General features: G+C 49.5%; 1 protein-coding gene across 1 annotated transcript in view; it reads right to left on the bottom strand.

Annotated features, from left to right (window-relative positions):
- Nucleotides 1-4,258: 4,258 nt before the first annotated feature.
- Nucleotides 4,259-27,629, bottom strand: part of CRACDL (CRACD like) — a 47,659-nt gene continuing 24,288 nt past the window's right edge. The window contains exons 7-11 of the mRNA XM_068564762.1: nucleotides 24,776-26,348; nucleotides 15,834-15,857; nucleotides 7,297-7,460; nucleotides 6,124-6,268; nucleotides 4,259-4,965 (exon numbers count right to left, since the gene is read on the bottom strand). Of these exons, the coding sequence (XP_068420863.1) occupies nucleotides 4,826-4,965; nucleotides 6,124-6,268; nucleotides 7,297-7,460; nucleotides 15,834-15,857; nucleotides 24,776-26,348 (2,046 nt within the window). The 3' untranslated portion in view covers nucleotides 4,259-4,825. The remainder of the gene's footprint in view (nucleotides 4,966-6,123; nucleotides 6,269-7,296; nucleotides 7,461-15,833; nucleotides 15,858-24,775; nucleotides 26,349-27,629) is intronic.

The raw sequence follows: 27,629 nt of genomic DNA on the forward strand, positions 1-27,629 counted from the left end.
GCCCTGGAAGGTGAGGTGCGCTTCACAAAGATCAGCAATTCTCCCTGCTCTCTTGCAAGTTTACTCCCATCCACGCATGAACACGCTTTTGCGTGTCCCTTGTAAAAAAACAAACCACAAACCCTCTGTTGGCCACACATCTCTCCCACCTCTAGCTACGGCCGTTTCCTCGGCTCCCATTCACAGTAACAGTTCTTGAAAGCTGAGTGTAGCTGATGTGTCAACAGGTTGGCTGGGCTTGACCCACTCTACCTGTGCTTCTGCCCCCCACCATTCCACTGGAATCGAAAAGGTTGCCTATGACCTCCATGTTCCCAGGGCCAGGGGTCACTCTCATCTCCATGTCTTGGTACCTCCCCGCCTGCACAGCTGATGCCTCCCTCTTTCTGCCAACACCTCCTCCTTCACAGACCCTCCCTGTCTCCTTTGCTGGCTCCTCTTTCTCCTCAGATCAGTCTGAGGACCCTTGTCTCCCTCTTTCAGACCCTTGAATTCCTCCTCCATCTGAAGCTGATGATGTCCCAGTTTATAACTCTATTTTATATTCCCCCCTTAGATGTTTAATGGGAATCTCAAATTGAAGGCGTCCAAAACTGAACTCCTTCTATGGCATATCTCCCCCGCCTCCATTTCTGTAAATGATACATAACTCATCAGGAGCTCAAAACAAAAATCTAGGTGTCATCTCTACTGCCATGCTTTCCTTTTCCAAATCATATCCACCAGCATATTGGATTTTACCCTACCTTTTAAAAGTATTTTGAATCCATCCACTTCTCTCCACCTCCATCATGACTCTAGACCATGATGATCCCACACAGACCACGGCAACAGCCTTCTAGCCTCCTGCTTCTACTGTGTCCCCACACAATCCATTCCCACCCATCAGCTACAGCCAGCTTCTTAAAATGTAAATCCCATCCCCTCCCATCACTCCCCTTCACTTGAGGCAGGAGATAGATGGGCCCCAGGCTGAACAGTTTCTCCCCTGTGGACAGAAACTCCATAATGGGAGAAACCCCATAAAAGCGGGATGATGGAGGAGGCTGGGCCCTGCCCAGATAAAAGACCATATAGTCCTCATTCTCAAAGTCAAGGAGACCTCCTCGACTACACATGTGCAGAAATGCTCCTTGGAGGTCAAAAAGGGAGGGGGTGCCACCTCATAGTAAGTGATGCCAACCTATCCATAGATTCTTCACTAGAATCCGTCTTGGCTAAGAGATGCACACACACACAGGGGAGGACCCTGAGATAAACCAAATATGGACTCAGAACGAGGCAAAGCAAGATGACTGGTCAAAGGAAACCCGGAAGAAACGCCCCATAAAAGTGATTCAAACGACTACAAAAGGGCACGATTCTCTCTCTGAGCCCGCCAGGGTGTCTATCCACACGTACTATACTCTTTTTCCTCCTAATAAACACTTTACTTGTTTCACTACTTTCCATCTCTGTGTGGAAATTCATTTCTACACAGCTGACGGGCCAGGGCCTTGTCACCGGCCACTGGTCCCTGGTGGTCTGGTGGCTGGAATTCAGCGCTCTCACTGCCGCTACCTGACCTCAATCTCTGGCCAGGAACCAAAATCCTGCTTCAAGCCACTGCAGGCCGAGGCCACCCAAGACCACACTGACTTCCCAAAGCACTCAGAACAAAATCTGTCTCCCCACATGACCTGCTTCCTGATGTCCTCACCTGCTTCTTCCCCTTGTCCTGCACATGCCAGCTACACTGTTCTTGAACCGGCCAAGTTCAAGGGCCTGGGACTTGGTTGAGTGGTTCCCTCTTCTCCAAGTGTACTCCCCCAGATCACCGCATGGTGGGTTCATTTTTATAATTAGGTCATCTCTCGAGCAAACCCTTTCCTAACCACCCAATCTTCAGGAGACTTTCGGCCACAACCAAGTCCCTCTGTTTTAGGCTCACCATTGCACTTACTGCTATGGTTCCACGTTTTTCTCAGGTTTCACGGTTATTTACTCAGTGTGCCCTCCCCCCTTAAATAGAATGCATGTTGCCCATTTGCTCATCAGGGTGCCCCCAGGCCCTGGTAGAGCGCCCGCACACTGGTGTTGACTGAACGAAGTGAAGGAATGAATGGGACCACCTCACAGTCCGTGTAGGTGCTCATGATTATAAAGTACAAAAGAACCCTCACACTTTCTCCAGTCCTTTTAAGGAACTTTAGGGTGGGAATCAAGTTGGTCACCAGGGAAACATCACGAGGTACGCTTGTTTCCAGGATATATGTCTTAGTCTGGTTGGGCTGCTGTAACAGAATGGTTGACTTATAAACAACAGAAATTTGTCTCTCACAGTTCTGGAGGACAGGAAGTCCAAGATCCAGGTGCCGGCAGACCCAGTGTCTGGTGAAAGCCCTCTTCCTGGTCTGTAGATGGCCATCTTCTCACTGTATCCTCACATGGCAGAAGGGGCAAGGGAGCTCTCTGGGGTCTCTTTTATGAGGGCACTAATCTCATTCATGAAGTCTCCATCCTCATGACCTATTCACCTCCCCAACGCCCCACCTCCTAATACTGTTGCACTGGGCATTAGGATTTAACATATGAATTTTGGGGAGACACAAAAATTCAGTCTATAGCCATGCAGGAGCCCTCAAGGTCAAGTTCAGCGCTCCCTTGTCTGTGTTACGTCTCCGAGGACACAGATTCACCTCCACACTAATGCTTTTTAAAAATGGGGATTCACTTGAGGGTAGTGCATGGGGTCTGGGGCCACTTACCAGGTGCTCTGCTACGAGATCTTGGGCAGGTGACCTTAATCTCAATGAAAGGCCTCCGTTTCCTCATCTGCAAAGTAGAGATCGGTACTTATCTCCAAAGGACTGTGGAGAGGATTACAAATAATAGGTACGAAGCACTCAGAGCAGTGCCCGGGACAGAGGAAGAACTCAATTACTGCTTACTGTCTTTCTTCTTAGGAAAAACCAAGCTGACAGTTCTTTGCAGGCTTTTACCATCTCCATTTCCAGTCTAGACTTCCCACATCATCTCCAAATTTTGGCCTCTGTCTCAGTTCCTCTTGTTATGGAAGAAAGTCACAACCTCCATGCAGGGCACAGGGAGAGGTGGCAGCTGCAGGACCACCCCCACCCCCTGCAGGGAATTCTCCCAGTGTCCTAAAATTCTATACCCTCCTAACTTACCTGGTGCCAGAGAGAATGAAACCCAGCCCTGCAACACACACAGAATATCAACCTCTATTTCAACAAAATGGAACCAAATACTTTCGATCTTACAGTGAAATCCACTGCCTCAAAATTGTTCATCTGAAATGTTCTGCTAATAGGGGAAATGATGGTGTTGAGTAATAACAGACAACATTTTTTTTCCTAGTTAAAACTGTGCACGTCTAAGCTTTTGGAGCAAGGCTGGATGGAGGGAGTTCTCGTTTAGAGCACATTCACCATGGAATTTGGCACTGATGTTCTCTAAGTGAATGCAGTTAATAGATTAATTTGGTTGGGGAAAAAAACAACTATCCCAGGACTTTTTCAATACAGGTAGACCTGACCATGTTGTATAGTTCTAACAGCTGGAAAATACAATAAAAGGAGCAGAACTTAGGGTATATAAAATCAAATTATATATGACATCTTACTGATTCTGATGGCTAAATGTCCCCAGCTATACACATTCCCATGGAGATTAGCTTGTTCAAAGGAACAAATTGGAAAGGTTTTTAAAAATAGAGGTATTATATAATTGAGACGTAATTCTGAGATCCCAAATATATGCTCTTACTCTCCTGGCTTCTCCACATTCTCCACTCATGGGTCATCCTGGTTAATGCACTGATAACCTAGTTTTCAACAGAAACATACAGGTTAGATTAATGAGATGTTAAAGAATTGCAACTTTAAAGGAAATTTTATATTTTTAATATGTTGTACCAAATAGTTGTAAAGAGCAAAAAACCTACAGTAGCTTCTGATTTTCAAAAACAAAGACCAAAATTTTAATGGGGAAAAAAAAGATCTCATACAACCCAAACTCCCAAATCAAGCCAACTGAGATTTGACATGAGAGCTATATTAAATGAAATTCCACACATTGCATTTAACTCAGTTGCTGGAGGACGTTCTTTCAACGTGAGTAGAAATAGCGCGGAAATAACACGTGTCACGGAAGCAGGTTTGAAACCTTTTATTGAACAGGCAATGCATTGTGCAATAGTGAGGGACACAGATGCCAAGTGGAAAAGTTTAAAAATTAATTTTGGAAAGAGTCTATGAATTGATGAACCCTGCTGTGTTCCTTCCACTCCTTCTTGGAGTAGCTGCCTTCAGGAAAATGGACCGTGTTATAGCTGCTCTTGGAAACGGCATCCCTGTTTTACCATGAGTGTCATGCCTAACGGTAAACATGAAAGGAGAAGATGGGCTCCACAGGCAGGACAATGGCCAGAGACACAGCTGATCTCAGATGGAGGCGCAGACACACGTTCTCCCGGAAGGCCCTCCGAGTTCTGCATCCACGCTTCGTTTGCATTTCCTTCCCTGCCCGAGCCTTCTTTATCCTGGGGATTCTGAAAGACTCACATTCATACCTGTGGGCACAAAACCTCGTTCCTGGCCCTTTTCAATGGTTTTCTTGTCTTCGGGCACCTCTGGCCCAGGCCCTTGGCGATGTGTCCGCCCAACTTGTCTGCCTGGTTTCTTCCTCTTCCCCGAGCTCGCTCTCCCGTAACCTGATGATAAAATCACTCAAGTTTCACAGTTTGTTTGCCTTGATTTAGTGGCAGTTTTAAAGAAAGTGACCCGTCAAGGTAGTGGACATTCTTTACCAGCACACTGTTAACCTATTTTATAATTTGGGGCATGTCGCTCCAAGCTTGCGACTTCTTTCTGGCAAGTTCCATCCAGGATGGCTGGTCTGTGCTGGCATAGCTGGCCCTCTTCAGCTGATGCAGTTCTTTCTCCATCATCACTGCCGACTGGGCTGCTGGAGAGAAGACAAAACAAACGGAAATGTGAGAAATGAGTTTCGATTTGCACTTAAGCCTCTTGCACGCCTTTCAACTACAGGTCCAAGGTCTTAACCGTGGTCTCAAACATAAAGCCCGTACACGTGTAAAGAAGATTTCGGCGTGGAATAATTTATGTGCTGAAAAGACTTCAGAGCAGGCTCAAACAGTTCCAGTGACACAGTGAGGTGAGAGAAACTTTCACAGTAAAGCTGCCGGAACTCTGTGTGTGAATATTCTTAACACTGCTGAACTGTACACTTAAAAAAGGGTTAAGGGGCTTCCCTGGTGGCACAGTGGTTGAGAATCTGCCTGCCAATGCAGGGGACACGGGTTCGAGCCCTGGTCTGGGAAGATCCCACATGCCGCGGAGCAACTAGGCCCGTGAGCCACAACTACTGAGCCTGCGCGTCTGGAGCCTGTGCTCTGCAACAAGAGAGGCCGCGATAGTGAGAGGCCCGCGCACCGCGATGAAGAGTGGCCCCCACTTGCTACAACTAGAGAAAGCCCTTGCAGAGAAACGAAGACCCAACACAGACAAAAATAAATAAATAAATAATAAAAATAAAGGAATCCCTTTAAAAAAAAGAAAACACTCAATAAATGTTATCTATTATTAAAAAAAAAAAAAGGGTTAAGATGGTGAATTCTGTTATGTGTATTTTACCACAACGAAAACTAAATTTAAAAATACTGATACATGCCACAACAAAGATGAACCTAGAAACATTATGCTCAGTGAAAGAAGCCAGATACAAAAGAACACATATTTTATGATGCCATTTAGAAGACATGTCCCAAAAGAGGCAAACAGAGAGAAAGAGACAGAAAATAGAGAGCTGGGGGGTGGGAATAGTGAATGACTGTAAATGGGCATGAGGCAGCTTTTTAGGGTGAGGGGAATGTTCTAAAATTGGACTGTGATGATTGGACAACTCAGTAAATATACACTCACTGAACTGTATGCTTAAAATGGGTGAGTTTTTTGCCATGTAAATGATTATGTCAATAAAACCTGTTTTTAAAAAATCAACGTGGCAAGTAATTCAGAAAAACAAAACAGAACAAAACATGGCAGGACCAAACCCGGAAATGCATTTCAACGTGTTCAGTACTATTTTCGGGTTTCATACCCAAGTTCTGATGGGACAAGGAGATCCCTCTTTGCAGCCCCTCCTGGAGGTGGAGCTTTGTCCCCTGCCTCTGGTCCACAGCGGGCTTGGCAGGGGCCATCAGGAAAGACTTGCTGCGGACGAAGTCGGCTTGCTTCATGGACTCCTGTGAGGACGTAAGAAAGACACACGCTGTCCCGTCACCTGAGATTCAGATGGGGACAAACCTAACCAAAGGCAATGAGCCACGAGGTTTTTCTGCCAACATGAATCATGCTACTGGCACTTTCTCGGGGGAGCTCTGCTTTGGGTACCGGCTGCCATCTGGCCTCCAGGATGCTGAAGTCCACTCATGCAGGCCTCCTGGGCACACACAGGCGTCCTGGCTTCTGCCCTGTCCCCAGTCCTGGACTCAACCCCAGATGTCAGGCAGCAGGGTTCCATTGGAAAGGCAAAATGAACTGTGTTTGGAAATAGTTTTGAGACTTTTATGACACTTGATATGATCATGGATGCCAGGGTCACTGGTGAATATTTGTTTTGTGAATTCCCTAAGCCAGCAGGAGGGTTTCCAAACTTGGGTACGATTGTGGTTTTGGTTAAAATGGAGAGAAGCAGGTTCTACTGCTGGCTCAGACTCACTTCCCCGCACGGCTGAAATGTGCTTTGGGATTTACCATGGCAACTGGGGGAACACAAAAGCTGTGAGTCTCAGCCTGCTTCTAAGCGCAGTCGTTTGGGTTTGATAATGCTGTTTTCAGTCCGGAGTGTAAAAGGGAGCCCCAGGTTCCAGACCTGCAGTCCTAGGTGAGGAATAAGGACCCCAGCGGGTGGCCAGCGTAGCAGCAAAAGCAGAACTCGGTCACTATTGCAAAATGAGTCGAGATGGAGCTGTTGACATGGTCGCCTAGCGTCCAACTGAGAAGTTATTTTAACCCCGGTCCAGCTCTCCAGATGCTGAGCTGCATTGCCGAGGAGGCCAGGAGCAAAGGGCTGTCTCCACTGCCTGAGTGATCCACGGCTTCTCTGACGCCCTAGCCGCCCAGCACACGCACAGGGCAGACAGCAGCAGTCACCACAGGCGACGGCCCCCGTAATGACCGTGCAGGACATGAGGCCATCACGGGGTCCCGGGTCCCAGCCCCGCCGGGGGCTCTCCCATCCACAGGGACAGGGAATGTTTGCTCTAAGCACCTGGGTTCTCTCGGGCGCCCTGGCTGGCCTTCCTGTGTCAGACTTCAAGGTCCGGGCCCCAGGCTTGTCTTCCTGGCTGGATGGCTGCTCCGGGGCCCCTCGCCGCTTCTGCCGCCCGACGGTGATCCAGGGTGGCGCGGGCTGGCCGTCGGTCCCAGGCCCTGCTGCCTTCTCTGTGGGTAAAGACACAGGTTATGCAAAACAATCCTGGTCACCTTCAGCCCCCCTGTGGCTTCTCCCACCCAGAGAGCACGGCACGGGGGCTCTGGGAGACAGTGGCAGGGAAGGAGGTCTGGGAGCCTCTCTGGTGACACTAGTACTTTGTTTTCAGGGACTTTGTTTTCTCAGTTAAAGACGAATCAAAGAGATTATGCTCCTCCAGTCTGAGCCACAAAGAATCAAATGCAACTGCTCCTATACACACATTTTAAAGTCACCTTCATCCTATGGGATACCTTAGAGAATGAGATAAGCGTCAATACATAAATAGGTCAGGTTTCTTTACTATAAGCCTGTCACTCTGGACCAGTACATACTACCCAACACCCGATTTACTTGGAACGTTCTTCTTCTCTTTTCTTTTAGAAATTATAAGCACAACCTTCCCTTGTGGAGACTGACACCAAAAGTAAGCCGTGGCTGTTCTCCTTGATGTTCGGGAGAGAAGAGAAATAATGCCTTTAAAACCAAAACATTTTGCTGAATTTCCTTCCATGTTCACAGTGCTTATTTTGGGTGGTAAAACTGTGGGTCATTCCCCTCCTTCCCTTGCTTTTTGACTCTTCTGTATTTTCATATTTTCTATGATGAGAATTTATTATCTTCATCAACAGAAAAAAGAAGCCAGTTTGTTTTCCTCAAGGAAACGGAATGATTCAATAAGTGGCTTCTCAGAGGTCTCTGGAAAGCACCCTGAATCCAAGGGTTCCGCATGAGCTGTCCTCTCTGAATATTTGCCAGCCAGCCCACAAAGCAAGTGGATGGTTACCTCCAACCCCACCCGGCTCCTTCCTGCTTCCCGTGTCCACAGGGCAGCCCCGCCAGCAGGTACGGGCCACACCCGGGTCACAGCCACTCGCGAGGACGGCCAGGGCGAGTCAGCGTCCTCATTCTTTGTGGCCTGACAGATGCCACCCCTTGTTCTGGCATGTTTAGAATTTTACTCTATTTGGTTTGGCTTCCGCCTCCAGTTCAACATGGAGTCCTCTTCTGCCAGTCCCCTGGTCACCAAGGAGGGGCGAGGGACAGAGCCACCGCCCTGCGAGCTTCGGCCTCCCGGCAGGTGGAGAAAAACCCTAGGCTTCACGTGCACTGACCTGTCCTTGGCCCCTGCAAACCCTGCTCTGTCTCCTCAACTTATCCCTTGTCCCCTCCGGCCTCTCAGGCTCTCCCTGGCTGCTGACCACTTCCCCGTTGCTTTGCAAAACGCTTGGGTCTCCCACAGCTCAAAAAAAAAAAAAAAAAAAAAAAAAACCCATCTCCAGGAGCCTCGCCACCCCCTTGGAGCCCCATTCTCGACCCTCCTCTGCCCTCAACTCCAATGGCTTCTGCCCGTGTCTCTTCAGCTAATCCTGGATCCTGACACAACGTGAGCGCCACGCTCTCCATCCGTCCAACCACTGGACCACAGATCAGGGGACTCTCCCATCCTCTGGCTACTTTACCCCTGAAGCTCGGATGTGGCCATATATCCCATCCTGGAGGCCTGTCCACCTTGGGCATCCCCTCTGCAGGTCCCTGCTGGACTCTTGCTCCTAAACCTGGAATTCCTCCTTGTTCCCAACCCTCAGCCTTTTCCTCTTCTTCCCCAAATGTTCTCTGTTCCACTCCTGACCTTCAACACTCAGATTTGCTCAGATTGCTTCCAAATGTGTAATCCAGCCCTACGTCTATTCTTAGCCAGAGCCCAGCATTTCTACTCCCCGTCCGCCTTCCTTTCTTCCTCCCTCCCATTCATTCATTCACTCATTGTTTGCTATGGGCAGGATTGTGTTAAATGCTAAGGTGAAAAAATAAAAAAAACCTGTTTCTTCAAAGAGCTCCAAGTCCAGTGGAGGAGACGAAGCAAAAACAAGTCACTCAACGGAAACTGGAAAATGCTACACTTCACAACGTGTTGTGTAGACACAGGGTAACACCGGTGGGTAGGACCTGAGGATGCTGTCTGGGGTTGGGACCTGGAGAAGGAACCTTCTAGGCTGAGAAGAGGGGTAAGGAAAGGCCTCCCAGGTGGAGGGGGCAGAAGGCAGAACTGCCAGCAGGCCGGCCCAGAGGGGCTGAAACGCAGGCTAGGCCAACCGAGGGGGCCTTCCTGGCCTTTTTTTGTCTATAACGGGGAGCCATAGGGCTTTAAACCCTGGGTATACTCTGGAGGCTGCGTGAGGAGTAAGTCTGAGTAGGGGGACAGCGGGCTGGAGGCAGGGGATGAGGAGGGAGGCTGTGGCCACAGTCCAGGAGAGGCTGTGAAACAGATCAGGGCCCTGTGGTGCTTGCCCCCCATGTCCTCCGCCTGCCTTTTGTCTGTGGAAAACCTTTAGCCAAAGAATAAGTTGAATCCGAGAAGTGAGAAAATGCAGAAACAAAGGAAAACAGTCAAAGGAGACCACATAATAATAGTTGAGTCAGTAAGCAAAGTCAAGGACCTTTAGTTCCTCCTCAAGGGCTATAGATAATATTCTGAGCCATCTCCTGTGAGTTGTCTTATAGATACTGAAACCCTCACCAGGTGGAAGAAGTTCCATGACACAAGCTGCCACAATTCCAAGAACTGGCCTCAAAGACACGGAAACGAACCGACCCCGAAACTAAAGATTAACTGTACCTAAAACAATCAGGATGACGCTGGTCAGACCACTGATGACCAATTTCTCGATGACCGTCAGAGCTGACTGTGCTGTTTCTGCGTGTAGCCCCTGCGCTCTGTCTATAAAAGCTCTTGCCCCCTGACTGTCAGTGGGGGGGAGTCGGCCTTCGGACAGGTGCCCCCCACCCCAGTTGCCGGCATCCAAAATAAAGCAAACTTTCCTTTCCACCAACCTGGCCTCTTTAATGGCTTTTGAGAGGCGAGCAGCCAGGCCCCACTTTCGGTTGCAGTTGGACACTGGCACCAGGATCACCCCCTCACGTCCACCAAGTCGGCACCCGGATGCCATCTCCTCTATGAAGCCTGTTCTGGTCACCTAGCTGGACATGCTCTCCCTCCTAATCCTCTGGAACTCTCTTGAGACATTTGCCCCGACACATCTGCCAGCTGACCATCCACCCCACTGACATATGCTTTCGTTATTATTATTTTTTTAATTTATTTATTTAATTTATTTATTTTTGGCTGCATTGGGTCTTCATTGCTGTGCGTGGGCTTTCTCTAGTTGTGGCGAGCGGGGGCTACTCTTCGTTGTGGTGCACCGGCTCTAGGCACGCAGGCTTCAGTAGTTGTGGCTCACGGGCTCAGGAGTTGTGGCTCACAGGCTCTAGAGCGCAGGCTCAGTAGTTGTGGCTCACGGGCTTAGCTGCTCTGCAGCACGTGGGATCTTCCCGAACCAGGGCTCGAACCCATGTCCCCTGCACTGGCAGGCAGATTCTTAACCACTGCACCACCAGGTAAGCCCTGACATATGCTTCTGGTCATTAGAACTTATTTACTAAACAAACACACGGCAGAGACTACATACCAAGTGCTGTTCTAATATTAGCTTATCTACAATGTAGTTTTACATTTTATTTCTTGTCCAGAGAACCCAGTGACTGCCCGGCACACAAAAGGCAGGCTGGGTGGCTGCATATTTTACAGAAAGTCTGCATTTCCCATCCCTCGTTCCAGAGAGTCCTCATAATCTTTCTGGACTTTTCTTAAAGGGGTCCTTTCACTTCCTCTTAGATCTTTCCTTCAGGCTCAGTGGCTGGTCATGCCCTCTGCTCTCTTTTGGCCCCAGATGTCTGGCCACACGGTCCTCCCAGCAATACGCAGCACGTGCTGGCCTTTGCTGCACCCCAGGGAGACTGGAGAGAGGGCTTTGACTAGGGGTTGAAACTCACTACTTCGGTCAACAAGATATTCTAATGTTTCAGTCAAGACTAAGTGTACGTGGAGACAACACTTCCATCCCGGGCTTTAAATCAGAGGCAAATGGTGACTGGCTGTGCGAGGCCAAGGCGGCCCCAGCCTCTCAGCGCTCCAGCTGGCTCCCCGGCCCCTGGGGGGCTCAGTGTCGGGCTCCTGGTGCTGGTGTCACTCTGACCATGACGGCACTGACACAGCTCTGATGAATTCCTATGCCATGCAGTTGGATGACTCATATGAGCCAAAAAGAGTATTTTACAACTCACTGGAGAAAGTCGTATGGAACAGGGCATAGGCAGCGTTCCTACAGAGAGTGCGGAGAGGAGGCTGGGGACCCCGAGGGTGGGACTCTAACAGGGGTCTACACCCCCTGTGACAGCCAGGACACAGCTGGGACTCGTCAAGAACACTGTCTCCTCGTGGAAACGACCTAGGTGTCCATCGACAGAGGAACGGATAAAGAAGATGTGGTGTATGTACACAACGGAATACTACTCAGCCATAAAAAAGAACGGAATAATGCCATTTGCAGCGACATGGATGGACCCAGAGGTTTTCATACTAAGTAAGTCAGAAAGAGAAAGACAAATAACCTATGATATTACTTATACGTGGAATCTAAAATATGACGCAAATGAACTTATCAATGAAACAGAAACAGACTCAGACATAGAGAACAGACTTGTGGTTGCCAATGGGTGGTGGAGGGATGGAGTGGGAGATTGGGGTTAACAGATGCAAACTATTATATATAGAATGGATAAACAACAAGGTCCTACTGTATAGCAAAGGGGACTACATTCAAAATCCTGTGATAAACCATAATGGAAAAGAATATGGAAAAGGATGTATATAAATGTATAACTGAATCACTCTGCTGTACAGTAGAAATTAACACAACATTGTAAATCAACTATACTTGAAAAAATAACTTAAAAAAAAAAAAAGAACACCGTCTTCTGAGTGAGAGGCAATGAGCTGTACAGTGTAAACCACCACCGTTTCTTGCCCTCTGGCTAAGAAAATAAAGCAGATACTCCGCCCTAAGCTAACACACACAGTAGGACGGCAGGCTTCTTACACCTCGTAAACATTTGGTAGATGCTGCCGCTTCTGGAGCAGCAATTTTAAAGAATCTTTTTCCTTTCATAAAATATCTTTCTTGTTCATAAAAATACACATGCGCAATGTACAAATTCAGAAAGCAGAAGTAGAAAGGAGGAGAAAAAAGTTCTTCATAAATCAACACAGCCCAACAGAGCTATGTTAACACCCTGGCACGCAGCTTCCAATCTCTTTTGTTACGCTGTCATCTTAAAAACGCGTATCCACAGCTCATTCCCAGCTCCTCACAATGTTCTCTGTGGAAGGAGGGGCCCGAGTTTGCTAAGATTGCTGCTCTGAAGTGCAAGTATCACCAGCATTCGTGACAACGAGCTGAGGCCAGAGCCGTCCCCTGTTTCTGTCTCCCCTCCAGCCCCTCTGCCATCACCCTGGTTTACATGGAGGTGACCGTGTGCCCGGAGAGACACTAAGGGGACCGCTGGGGCAGGGGAAGGGGACCCTGGGGACACATGGGCCTCACCCACACCGTGGGCTCCCTGTATGAAAGCTGAAGGTTTTTTAAAAAGTATTTATTGATCTACTGTCAGTCTCACCTTACAGGGACAGCTCCTGATCTATACAAGCTGGCAAAGTGTGCCGTCGCTCTGTATCGGTTCTGGCTGTAAGCCAGGCCGTGCGATGCTACCAGAGAATTGGGCTTTTAATGCTCATGTGAGCATTTGTAAAGCCGTGCCGAGCATTTTAAGAATGAGAAAGGGTTTCTGGCAGAGAAAGCCCCCATTTTTAATAATTGCGACGCGTCTGTGTCCTAGCTCCACCTCCGAAGGAAACCTACCATTCCTTCCTCTGTTCATCCAACAAACACAGTCAGCCCTCGCCCAGGAATTCTGTATTTGACAATTCGCCTGCTCGCTAAAACATATTTATAACCCCAAAAATCAATAGTCCTGACCCTTCATGGTCATTTGCAGACGTGCACAGAGCAATGAAAACTTTGAGTCCTGGGATGAACACGTTCCCAGCGGATGTGGAACAAGGGGATGCTTCTTTCATGTTTCTGCTCTCAGGCTGTAAACAAGGGTCCTTTCACAGTGTACTTAGGGTCACATTTTTTGCACTTTTGTGTTTTTTCTCGGTGATTTTACTGTCTAAAATAGCCCCCATATCTACTTAAGTGCTGTCTGGTGCCCCTAAGCATGAGAAGGCAGTGGTGTGTGTTATGGAGAAGATACGTGTGTCAGGTGAGTTTCATTCAGGTGTGAGTTATACTGCTGTTGGCTGGGAGTTGGATGCTCATGAATCAACAATACATATTAAATAAGCTGCCTTTAAACAGAAACACGCATAAAACAAGGTTATGTATCAATCACTTGAGAAAAATGTTGTGATTGCGTGCTCACAGGAACCTAACCCTTTATTCCCCCTGGAGCGATGGTTCATGACTCGCTAATTCAGTGTTTGCGGTGACTTTATAGAACGCAGCTACCGTGAAAAACGAAAATCAAATGTACTGGGTGAGCACAGGCCCCGTGGGAGATGCTGAGTCTACAGAGAGGAGGGATGTCTGTAACCCAGTGCACCCCTCCAGCGCAGGCACGCAGGCTCTCCTACCAGAGCCACCAGGGACAGAGGGGTCCTTCCACTGCTGACACGCGGCCACGGTCCAGGAATGAGTTCCAGAGCCCACTGGAAGGGGCACCGAGGGGCCTCCGGGCACTGGTCTCATTCTGTTTCTTGGTCTGGAGTGTGTTCCGTGTCTGAAAATTCATTGAGCAGCACGTGCCCGTCTCTGCATGTATATCATTCTCCAATCAAAAGCAAAAAACCAAAACCAAAACACAAAAGCCACTCTAAGATAATCACAACTCAGGCGGTGCTTGGATAGTGACCTGGAGAAGGATCTAGCTCCCTTCCCATCCTCTTCACTTCCCTTCGGGTCTCCATGCACCTGGAGTTCTGGGACCACCTGCTTTTTCGACTGCTGCCCTCCACCCCCCTACTCTTGCTCTTCCATTCTCCAGTGGCTTACCCTGAATCCCTCTTCCTGCTTCCATTTCCTCTCCTAAATAAGACCACAGATCAGCAAGGGCAGAGAACCGACCTCTCTAAACTCAGTGGCAAAATGCAGCTCTCAGGGAGGAGAGCCACTGCATCTGAGAGCCTCTTTCTCGGCCACCAGGGCTAAACGGTCCTTACCCCTTTCCCTCCTTCTAAGTCAGGAGGCACTGCTGGGATCTCGTCACCCCAGCTCCCCTGAAACCTACCTTCCCTTGACCTACTCATTGACCTGATTTGGATGTGCAGGGCCGGGCATCTGATCACGGGCAGACACGTGTACTGGGGGTGGGGCCCAAGGGTCAGACACTTGGCCAGGCTCTTTGCTTGAGTTCAGGGGCTAAGCCTGGGCCTCAGCATGTGAAGGCTGGCAGACCTTGTCCCAGTGTCCAGCCTGAACCCCACACCTCACGGTGGCAACCAGGAAGCCAGCAACAGGCTCCAAGGGCACAGAGTTGTGATGGAGGAGCTTGGATTGAAAGTCCATTTGCTCACGCACCACTGTGTGTGCAATTAAGACCGTCTCCAAGGAGAAGGCAATGACCAAAGTCCTTCTCTGAGCACAGAGACAGCTGGTCTCCATTACCTGCCAGGTGATATAACTGGGACCTTATAAGCATATGGGGATGGAAAGGCACTGTAATTTGAAAATAACTTTGAGCTCAGCAAAGGAGGAAGAGTAGTGAAATTATTATATTACACGGCATCCTCCTACAATTCAGAATGTAAACAGTCACCCCACCTGGGATTCCTGGTGGCTCTCCAGGAACAGCTGGAATTCTGTCTCGAGTGGAATTCTGTCTCGAGTGGCCACTGAGTGGCCAATCAGTGGAGGGATGGCTCTTGTCCACGGAGCTTGGATCTGCCCTCCTCTATTACACCTCCCCCTCCCAACCCCAGACAGGTAGGGACCTTTCCCCGATTCATCACTCAAGAAACGTTAACAGCTAAGGGATACTAGGTCTCAGTTTTCAGAGCAGTATCGTATTCATAATGACCCTCACAACTCGCCTTGAAACGTAGAATACTTTCAATCCCCATTTCAGAGATGGAAACACAGAGTCTCACTGTGTAGAGGACTTGCTCAAGGTGACACGGCCAATGTGTCACCAAAGGGGCATTGGACACAGGCCTCTGGATCCCTAACCTTCATTCACTACATCGCACACCGTATCATATTAATGGGAATGACCTCACAACTTTCCCACACGTCATGCCCTCCCATCATTGCTTATCACGGAGTGACAAGCAACCGTTACTCACCCTGGCACTACCGAGGCTTGGGGCTGGATAATTCTCGGCTGGGGGGCGCTGGGGGCCTGTCCTGTGCATTGTAGGACGTTTAGCCTCCTCCCACTAGATGCTGGTGGTATCTCCCTTCCTCGCACTGTAGTTGTGACATTCGACCATGTCTCCAGATACTGTCACGTGTCCTCCGGAGCACACAGCCACCCCCCGTTGATACTCGCCCCCCAGAGCATTACAGTGAAGACACTGGACGCAAAGGTGGTCTACACGGCCCCAAACGCCGCTTCCCCCCAGCCCCCCGGGTCACATGCCAGGTGCCTCTGGGCAAGTCTTTTGGCCTAAGTTTTACTGCGGTCACTTCAGAACATGGCGTCACCTCTGGGCTGAGTCAGCGTTGTCTCCTGCCCCCCCGAATGCAGGTTGTCTGAGCTGCGGGTGTGTGTGGGGGTCCTTTCCCAGGGGCTGGGGGTCTGGGAAGGAGGGGGTGGGGGACAGGCAGGGCTCTCCTGTGATCAGCGCCTGCCACTGTCCGGGTGGGCTGTGTCCTGGGTGCATCTGGCAGAGTCCCAAACTGACTCTGAGAGATTCCCACCCACCACCCACCCTCCCCGGCTAGCTCAGCTCCCCTCCACCCACACCGGCTCCTGTCCCCAGAGTCCCTGTGCCCCGTCCCTGTCCCATGGGAGGCCCCCTCCGGATGAGGAAGGTTCCCCTGGTGCCACCCTGTTGAGCTGAGGACTCACAGAACTGCAGCTGTGACCCCTGCAAATGCTCTCTCTTCCTCTCCCCTCTTAGGACCCCTGTGTACACTCAGGGAGGTGGTGGTGGTCCGTGACTCCCGCAGTATTCTGCACACGTTCTCTCTGGGGTCTCACATCTACGCAGCGGTGCCTTCAGCAGAACCGGGACAGGAGAGTCCCATGCCCGCACGCTGGTCTCCGCCGCCCAGAGGTGGTTTCGGTACCTCCTTAGGGAAGTATGACTTGTACCCCTGTGAGACTGTATCACGGTTGGCAGTGAAAATGCTCTTGCTGCCCCGTGAGTTACTACTAACCTCATTTTACAAAGGAGGAAGTTGACACAGAGGCTGAGAAACTCATTGGCTCCGAACCCCACAGCCCCTGAGGGGTGGACCTCGGCATCAAACCTCCAAACCCAGGCTCTTCTGGGTTGCAAGCTCTGCCTGGCTTGCTTCCCAGCCTTGTCCCAGCACCTGGTCTCACACACACGCACACACACACACACACACAAACACACACACACACACACACACACACACACACACACACACACACGGCTGAGGGCCACCCACTGCAGGCCAGGAGCCCCGCCCCTCCCCCAGGCACAGACACTGCCGAGAATCAAAGCCCCTGATGTTCTCAGGGACCTGGTGGCAGGGGTGGGGCTGGAGATATCAGAGGGAGGGAAGGAGTGGCAGAAGAACTTGGGAAGGCAGAAATGTTGATTTTGGCCAGAATCTAAGAAGCCTTAAATGCCTCACGCAGGACTTTGAATTTTATTCTAAATATAATGGGAAGGCATCGGGACGTTTTAAAGAGGAAAGCTCCGCGGTTAGACCCATGACTTGGGAAGAGAGGGTGCAGAGAGAGTTGGGGGGAGGAGGTGCTGCGGGTGTCTGGTTAAAGGTTGCTGAAGGCTGACCTGGGTGCAGGTGGGGGAAGATAAAGACATGTCACATTAGGATAAACAGGACTTGCTGACCAAGGTGTAAGACATGACTGACATTCTTCAACCATCAGATTGAAAAAAAAGAAATTAAAAATAGACTGCTAACACCTAGTGCTGATGAGGGGGCGGAGAAATAGTCTCTGTTCTGCTCTTAGAAGTGTAAACTGGTACAACCTTTACGGAGGGTCATTTTAAGTTGTCTATTAAATTAAAACTTCACAAGCTCTGTGAGCCAGAAAACCCACTTTTAAGAATCTAGCCTAGATATGGAATTCCCTGGCCGTCCAGTGGTTGGGACTCCACACTTTCACTGCCAAGAGCCGGGGTACAATCCCTGGTCGGGGAACTAAGATCCCATAAGCCACAGAGCGCAGTCAAAAAAGAAAAAAAAGAAGAAGACAAAAAAGAATCTAACCTGGAGAAACAACTGTGTGAATACACAGAGCTAAAACGAACACGGAGGGTGACTGCACCACTGTTAGCAAAAGGGAAAAAAAACCTCAAAACAATTGGAACTCCCTTCAGTAGGGGAATGGCTAAATAAAATATGGTACATGTACTCTGTAGCCCTTAAAAAGAATGAGGACAAGTGGCTCATTCTCATCAGAAAAGATGCCCAGTCTTTTTTTTTTTTTAATTAATTAATTAACTAATTAATTTATTTTTGGCTGTGTTGGGTCTTCCTTTCTGTGCGAGGGCTTTCCCCAGTTGCGGCAAGCGGGGGCCACTCTTCATCGCGGTGCACGGGTCTCTCACTGTCACGGCCTCTCCCGTTGCGGAGCACAGGCTCCAGACGCGCAGGCTCAGTAGTGAGGCTCACGGGCCTAGTTGCTCCGCGGCATGTGGGATCTTCCCAGACCAGGGCTCGAACCCGTGTCCCCTGCATTGGCAGGCAGATTCTCAACCACTGCACCACCAGGGAAGCCCGTCCAGTCTTTATTGTAGACTGAAAACATCTAATTGCAAGCCAATATGCATTTTTGTGATTTTTAAAAAAGGACTGCTGTGCCTATATATCAACATTGATGTAGCTATGACCGCAATGGCCATGGGAAAAGAGCTGGGATGAATCTGTTTAGTGTGGTTCCTTCTGTGTGAGTGTGTGTGTGTGTGTGTGTGTGGGCGATTAGAGGTTCAGAGGTGGGTGGAAAGGAGGCTACTACTTATTTTTTGTGCCATTTAAAAGATTATTTTAAAATTTACATATAGTGAAATTCATCTTTTCTGTCGTACAGTTCTGAGTTTGAACACATGCTTAGATTCTTCTAACAACCATCACAAATGGGCTGCAGAACAATATCAACACCCCACAAAATTCCCTGGTACTACCCCTTTGTAGTCAGACCCCACCTCTACTCCTAAACCCTGACATCTGCTGATCTGCTCTGTCTCTGTATTGTTGCCTCTTTCAGACATCATATAAATGGAATCCTACAGTTGATAATCTTTTGAGACTGGCTACTTTCACTTGGCATATGCATTTGAGATCCATCCGTTATCGTGTGTGTCAACAGTTCATTCCTTTTTACTGCTGACTAATATTCCATTGTGTGGGTTGTTTATCCACTGGCCAGTTGAGGGATATTTGGGTTGTGTCTAGTTTTTGATGATTATGAATAATGCTGCTATAAACATTTGTGTTCAGGCTTTTGTGTAACCTAAGTTTTCCTTTATCTAGGATAAATACCTAGAAGTGGGATTGGTGGGCTGTAAGGTAAGTGTACTTTTAATTTTGTAAGAAGCTGCCAAATTGTTTTCCAAAGTGACTGTACCAGGGACTTCCCTGGTGGCCCAGTGGCTAAGACTCCACGCTCCCAATGCAGGGGGCCCGAGTTTGATCCCTGGTCAGGGAACTAGATCCCACACACATGCCGCAACTAAGAGTTCACGTGCTGCAACTAAGGAGCCTGCTGGCCACAATAAGACCTGGCACAGCCAAATAAATAAATAAAAATAATAAAAACAAAAAACAAAAACAAAGTGACTGTACTGTTGTGCATTTCCACTAGCGATGCGTGAGAATTCCAGTTGTCCCGCAACCCCCCGGGCACATGGTATTAGCATTTTAAATTTTAGCCATTCTAACATGCGTGTGACGGTATCTCATTATGGGTTTTTACTGATGTTTCTCTAATGGTTAATGATGATGAGTATCTTTCATGTGCTTATCTGCCATCTGTATATTCTCTCTGGTGAAATATCTATTCATATCTTTTGCCCATTTTCTAATGTATTTTTGGTTTTGTACTGTTGAGTTTTGAGACTACTTTATATATTTTAGATATCAGTCCTTCACTGGATATACGGCTTGCAGGTATTTTCTCATAACGCGTAGCTTGTCTTTTCATCCTCTTAATGGGGTCTTTGGCAGAGCAAAAGTTTTAAATTCTTAAGTCCAATTCATCAATTTTTCCTTTTATGGATTATGCTTTGATGTCAAGTCTAAGAACTCTTTGCCTAGTCCTACGCTCCAAAATTTTTTTCCTAAGTTCCTACAAGTTTTATAGTTTCATTTTACCTTTTTAAAAATATATATTTATTTATTTATTTATTTGGCTGCGCTGGGTCTTAGCTGCAGCATGTGGGATCTAGTTTCCTGACCAGAGATTGAACCCAGGCCCCCTGCATTGGGAGCACAGAGTCTTAGCCACGGGACCACCAGGGAGGTCCCCTCATTTTACTTGCAGGTCAGTGAATCCTTTGAGTTAATTTTTGTATATGATGTGAGACTTTGGTCAAAGTTCACGTTTTTGCATATGGATGTTTACATGCTCCACAACCATTTGTTGAAAAGGTGAAGTAAAACCAAACGATATGGCCACATTTTCTACAAGGGTGCAAAAGTAATTTGCCTGAGCTCCGTGGATCTGTAAATTTGTTTTTCCAAAATGTAGGAAGTTTTCAGTCATTATTTCTTCAGATATTTTTTTCTATTCAAATCTGTTTCTCCTCTTCTCTTGGACTCCTATGACATGAGTGTTAGACTTTTTAATATTGTTGCTCTGGCCCCCAAGGCTTTTTTAAAAATCTTCTTTTCTCTTTGTGTTCAGGATGTTTTCTATCGATCTATTTTTAAGTTCACTGACCCTTTCTTCTATCATCTCCATTCTCCTAGTGAACTCTTCCAATGAATTTTTAATTTCTGTTATCATATTTTCCTGTTCTAAAATTTCTCTCTGGCTTTTTAAAATAGCTTCTATTTGTTTACAGAGGATCTTTCCATTTGTTTCAAGCGTGCTCACCCTTACATCTTGGAACCATGGTATAACAGTTGCTTTAACGTCTTTTTCTAATAATTCCAACCTTTGGATCATCTCAGGGTTGATGCTTGTTGATTGCCTCTTTCTTTGAGAATTTTTTTGGTTTTCATGGTACTCTGTAGGTTGAATAATTTTGGTTTGTATCCTAGACATTTTGAGTATTATGTTGAGACTTGGTCCTGTTAAAATTCTCAAAGGTTTTTCTGTGCTGATCTGCAGGTGCATCTCAGGGCCAAGCCCAGGATTTCATACCTGTATGTGAAGGACCCTTCTCAGGTGTCTCCTTTCTGTGGTTTTTCACACCCCAAGATTCTCTGGCTAGAAAGCCGGGATTCAGCCTTTGCATTGCTCTGCACTCTTATGACCGGGACCACCTGAGGGGCAGAGTGGCGAGGGAAGGGAACCTGCAGGACCACCAGCACAACTGTTGAGGGGGTGTGGCTTCACTACGGGCTCTGCTACGGGGGTGTCCTAGCCGAGGAGAGTGATCCTACTGGGAGGCAAGCAAGGATGAGTGGATGTACACAGTCTGAGGAGCACAGGGAAGGCGGGGAAATGGAGGCCCAGGGTGTGGACCACACTTGCCAGGAAGGGACCATGAGGGTACAGATAAGGCTAAAAAGAAAGGCAGGTGTGAACAAAGTTGCTTTTCTTTAAGAATAAAAGACCTGTATATATATATATATTTTTTTATACAAAAAAAAAAAAACCAACACAAAATCCCACCAAACTCCTTGTATTCTACTCAAATGAACTTGAATACACTGAAATAACTTTGTCATTAGAGACGGTGACAGTCTTTTTGAGCTCATTTCCTCCAGAAAATCTCCCTGCCATCCAAAGAAAGATGGGCATCTACCTACAGTCGCCGCCACCTGCCTCCCCAGGCCCCTAAGCTCCCGGACAGTGAGGCTGGCGTGCTCTTCCTGACCACCTTTTGGGGCCAGCACAGTGCAGTGTGCACGGCAGGAGTACATCAATGTTTGTTGAAAGAACGAATATGCATGAATGAGTGAGGACTGGCTCCAGGACCTGGTGTGCCACTGTCACCAGCCCAGTCTGGAGGGAACGAGCATGGACTAGGGGCAGAGGCCAGTTATCAAATGAGGCCCCTGGTGAGAACAGCACTTTGTCCAGCTACTCTCCAAAATATCCAACAAGTGTCCACCACTACATAGCAAATAAAACACACACACACACACACACACACACACACACACACACACAGGAGACTAGAAGGAAGGCCAACAGGGATAACATCCAGAGAGTGGACCTACGGACGACTACTTTTTTCTCTATGTTTTGTGTATTTCACCATTTTTCCTGTTCCATTTCTAATCCTGTGCGCAGGAAGCTGCTTCCAGACTGGTGATTTAGACTGGGACGGATTGGCCCAACAGGAGGATGGGGAGTGTCTGCACACATGAACAGGGCTGATAAGCCAGGGCCATTCACCTCCTACGGCAAGTGAGCAGACTGGTTGGTCTCCTTTGCGGCAATGAGCACAAATGTACTGGGTTCACAGCGACCACCCCAAGGTGCCCTGTGAGGCTCAGCCCGGTCGGCAAGCTGGGCTCCTCTGTTTATTGCCAACAACCACCTTATCCTCCCTGAATCCCACACCCCCGGGGTCTCTCCATCTTCAAGGAAGGAAGACAGGGTGTAAGGGGCAGGTGGGGGAAGCAGCAGGAGTGCTGGGACAGAGTAGCTGGAGTCCCCGAGATGGAACTGTGCCCATCTGGGACACCTCCATAACCCAGCTTTACGGTGCTCACCCCTGGAAGGGGGGCAGGGGAGATGGCAGCCCATCTGGGAGCTCTGGGTAAAAGCACCTGCCACCACGAGATAATAAACAGCAATAATTAGGCCTTCCTGGAAAACTGGGTAATACTGTTATTACAACATTTTATTATCTGTATGTTTTATATGAATTTAATTGCCTTCAGCTGCTATAATTTGGGAGCCATGAGGACGAGAGCAGAAATAATAACGAATTGAACCACAAGCAGACCCAGGGTCTGGGGAAGGGGTGGAGGCTGCTTCACTGATGGGGTCTGGGAGCCTGGGGCTCTGAGATTCCACTCTGGCCTGCAGGAGACAGCCCCCAGACCCCACGGTCCCAGGGGGCACCAGACAGCAGCCCCAGCCTGCCTGGCTCCCGTCCCTCAAATACCGTCCACCCTGGGAGGGTCGGTTCCCAACAGAATGTAAGAATTATCTCCTCTCTTTGCATCGAAATGAAAATCACTACCCTTGCCCCCTAAAGCAACCTAGATTCTTCCACTCCAGAATTCATCTGAGTCAGTTACTTCTGTGGCTTAGGGAGTGCTAATAAAGCTAGTCGGACAACACGATTCTCTTCTATTTAAGCAAAGCCGTTAATAAATATTATATTGTATTTTACAAATCAAAAGAAAAACCAGAAGCTCTCTAACTACAGACCATTCCAGCCAGTTGACAGTGAACAAAGCCTGACTCTCACAGCTTAAGCTGAGGAAGTTATAAATTATCAATCTGTCAAGCATCGCCCTCTGAAGCTTCTTTTCCAGATCTGACCATGAATCTGAGTATCCTGTCTTTTAGTTCTCTTCATTCAGCAAGCCTGCGAGAGACACCTTCAACTCTAGCCCACGAAGGTGGATGGTGCTGATGTCAGGGTTTTATCTGCACCCTCCTCCGCCCTGGCTATTTCAATGGCTTTTTGAATCACTCTATAATAGCTTCAATAACCTGGAAATTTGCAGAGTGGATAATCAGCTACAGCTTGAACCTCCCCCAAAGTTCCCTCACTGATTATCCTAATGTAGCAGCAGCAGCAACAGCAAATCACAGCGGAGCCAAGGGGCCTGGATCAGGAAGGCTGCACGTGCCAGCTCTTCTGGGGGCGTTTTCCCGAAACTTCTCCCGGGAATCGCCTGCATCTTTGGGTATCGCCTTAAGAATTTAGAGACCTTTATACACTGCACTTTTACTAACGTCCTAGGAAGAAGACACAAAAGACTAGAATGTCTTTAAACCTGTCTTTGTGTGTGCCCTTCATCCTCCTTTTAAGGTGGGGGGTCCCTAAGAGAACTGGGTTCTATTTCCTCTCTGTTCCACAATTCAGTGATTAAACAGAGTCCTGAACTTAGAGCAGCCACTTAAAATATCCTGAAAGTTGTGTTGTTTTATAAAATCTGCCATGGAAAATTTCTCCTTTGTGCTCCCATCACACACACACACACACACACACACACACACACACACACACACACGACTTGCATGTCTAGTTCCATTTTTGGTACACTGATTTCCATCAATAAAAGAAACCAGCAACGAGAGATTCTTTAGCGCCACTGAAAATACCCGTTTCCAACAGATTCCATCTGAAACACTATATAAAGTGACAAATGTCAAAGACAGAGAAAGGTCATCTATTTTGTCTCTACTCATTTTAAAAGACAGTTGCTTTACAAGATTCTTACATTCTGTCCCAGTCTTAACACCATCTCCCTTTTGGGACAGTTCAGGTCCACCTGATGAAGAACTCAGATTTTACAAAGACTCGTGACTCCAATAGATAGGACTCTTCCTGTGTGAGGCTGGGCCCTGTGATCCTGATTATTATTATTAAACAGGATGAAAGTCTTCCTTTGGGGGAAAGGTCGGAATAATGCTAAGTGACAGTGGAGCCAGATGCTTCATTTATAACCAAGAACCAGGCGAGGCCCAGGAGGGCCTCCACCCATGAGAGCACACATTGCCCGGGAGGGATACCCCTCTGGAGGAAGAAGCATCTGAGTGATCCACTGAGGGGCCCAGCTCCTCTCGGAAGACGCTGCAAAATGAGTTTCTACATTTTCCTGACTTCTCAGAACTTACACAAAGCCCTGATATTTGTTTCCCTTCCCCAGTCTCTATTCCTAACTCTTGATCAAACATGTTGGTGGTACCAACAGGAATTTTGACTTTTCCTCCAGTTCCCCGGCAAGGTTTTTACCCAATGCATTTATATATCAATACCTCGCGGACGTCCAGCAAGACATTCCAACTGACGTGACTTCCCCATGGCCCTGACCCTTCGCAAACACCCTCCCCAGGCTGCTCCACGCGGGCCTCTTACCAGCTGCCCTGTGGGGCGACTTCCTCTCCGCCGCCTGGCTCTCCTTCCTGGGGTCGGCGGGCGGCCCTACCTTCTCGGGGTCCCGGGGGCTGGCGTCGGGGGGCGCGGGCAGCTGGGGGAGGGTGAGGGCCTGCAGCAGCGGCTTCCTGGGCAGGGGCGGCTTGGAGCTGAGCTGCTCGGCGGACCTGGTCTTCGCCTTCCCCGGCTCGTTGGGAGACCTGGCGCCTCGGGCGGCCGGGCCCGTCCCGGGCGGACCCTTGTCGTTCCTAGAGAGCAAGGTCAGCCCTCCTTTCTCCAGCCTGACCTCCGCGCTGTACCTCTTGATTCCCCTCCCCTCCGGGCAGGGCGCTTCTCTGTGTTTGAAGGACAGAGACGTGGAGCGGAGCTTGACGGGGAAGGGGCTTCCGTCCCCGCCCGCGGGCCTCTCCCGGGCGGCTGGGCCGGGGTCCGCGGTGGCCGCTTCCGGAGAGCCGCGCTCGGCCGGGGCGGCCGGCTTCCGAGGGCCGGGCTTCGGGGCCTGGGGCTCGGCGGGCGCCGGGAGGTCCTCGAGGGCGGCCTCGCTCTTCCAGGCCGGACCGCTCCTGAGAAGCGGCAGCCGGACGGCGGGGCCTCGGGGCTCCAGCAGGCGGCCCCCCGCGCGCGGCCACTCGCGGCCCGACGACACCGAGAACTTTTTGGCGGCCCGCGCCTCGCGGCCTCCTCGCTCCATCTTGCGCTCCGGCGCCGCCGCCTCCGTGGGGGACCCCTCCCGCTCGGCCCTGGGGGGCTCCGGGGGCGCCGCCTCCTGGTCCAGGGATCGGGGTGCGGGCTCCTCTGCAGGCGACTCGGAGGCAGGCGGTGAGGGGGCCGCGCCGAGGCTCGCGTTCGCTGTCGCGGCCGAGGCCTTGTGCTTCAAGCAGCTCTTGGGGGCCGGCGGGCTGGGGGCGGGGGCTTCTGGCCCTGCGCCCTCGGGACACGGCGCGTCCAGGGTCAGCCGCACCTCCTTCGGGCCGGTGTGGTCTGGCCCGTCGGGACCAGAGGGCGTCTCCGGGGTGGCTATGGGGCCGGGCTCGGGAGGGGTCGTGTCCCCCTCGGGGATGCAGGGAGATAACCGACCCTCCACGTCTCCCGAAGCACAAACCACCTCGTCCGCGGTGTCCCCGCCGGGGGGACACCGGGTTTCCAGGGACAGCTCCTCCCTCGGGCTTTCGCTGTCGGGATTAGGGTGAGGGTGCGGAGAGCCTTCTGGCCAAGACGGGGACTCCGAGCGGGGGGCTGGGCTCCACGCGGGCTCTGTGACCTCCATGACCTCCGGGGTAGCCAGACGGCTGGAGGGGTTCTCCCCCGGGGGGTTCTCCTCCTCGGTGCTGGCGGTGAACGCTGGGCAGTGCTGCAGGCGCGCCCGCCGCGCACGGAGCCCCGCAGGTGGCAGCATGGTCGCCTGCCCCCCAGGCTCGGCGCCTCTGTCCTGTCCCCCCTCCTGCTGTCCAGAACTGGGCTTCTCCTCCGTGCTGACTTTGGGTAGCGGCTTCTCGTCGTATTCCTCCTCCTCTGGGGTACACGTCAGATCGCTCAGGGATTCGGACTGCGCTCTCTAAGAGAAATAAAGTGGGCAAAAGACAGCATCATTAGGACGAATAGAGTAGCCCCCGCTCTCAGCAACTAGAGAAAACCTGGGTGCAAGCAAAGACACAATGGAGCCAAAAAAAAAAACAAAAAAATTAAATTAAATGAATAAATAAATCTAAAAAAAAAAAAAAAAAAGAAAGCCTATGGCCTCCCAATTTTGTTCAAGGTTTAATTAGGTTTAAGGGAAGCAGAATGTCTCTAAAGCTGGCACTGAAGTGGACATTCACACACAGCTGTCTTTTCTTAATCCTCCCTTACTGGTCTGTTTGGAATCTTGCCTCCCAAGTTCAGCTTTCAGCAGAACTGAGGCCGTTATGCCCCTAAAATAAATGTTGCCTGAGGCTCCCGAGGCCAAGCTAGAAACCAGTGGACACTGCTCTACAGAGTGAAGCAAAGGGAAGGGGACCAGCAACAGCGAGGTCTGCCACGCTCTGTGCTCGACACGGTTATCTCACTAACTCCCTGATTAGCTCCAGTGAGGAGAGGATTATTATTTCCTCCTTGCACCTGGAGAACTGGGAACTCAGAGAGGTCCCTGCCTTGGCCAAGGCTGAGCTAATAGGTGGCCCAGGGGCAAAGCTGTTGCCCTCTCTGACCCCCTGTGCTGCCTCAGAGCCGGTGTCCCCTGTCAATTCCTTCTCTCTCCAGGGATGCACCCTCATAGCAAAGACAGGCTGGTTTGCCTGAAAGATGATTCCTATCATGTCCAACATGGTCAATAGCAAACCATAGCTGACAGGATAAAGCCCAAACTGTTCAGCTAAATTTGAAGTCTTATATTCTGCCGTTTTATTTTGTCTTTTAAAAATTTTTATTTTATGCTGGAGTATAGTTGATTTACAATGTTGTGTGAGTTTCAGGTGTACAGCAAAGTGATTTAGTTATACATATATCTATTCTTTTTCAGAGTCTCAGGTGGGGGGAGGGATAAATTAGGAGGCTGGGATTAACATACACACACTACTATACATAAAATAGACAATCTATTCTGCCGTTTTAAATGGTTTCTCCCACTCCCTGCTCAGGTCAAGCCAAGCCCCTGCTATTTTATGTGCCAGACTCTGGGCCTGAGTGACTGGCCGGCTGCCCTCCACCCCACACCTCCAGGGCTCCACTAGCACCCCCAGAGCAATCTCTGATTCCACTCCTATAGGAAGCCTTGCCTGGCTTGGCAGTAAGTCACGGCCTCGTGCTATTTTTCTTCCGAAAAGTCTCTGGAATCTAGATTTAGTCCACTTCCTCCCTA

This window comes from Eschrichtius robustus, chromosome 15 (assembly GCF_028021215.1).
Source record: "Eschrichtius robustus isolate mEscRob2 chromosome 15, mEscRob2.pri, whole genome shotgun sequence".
Lineage (NCBI taxonomy): Eukaryota > Metazoa > Chordata > Mammalia > Artiodactyla > Eschrichtiidae > Eschrichtius > Eschrichtius robustus.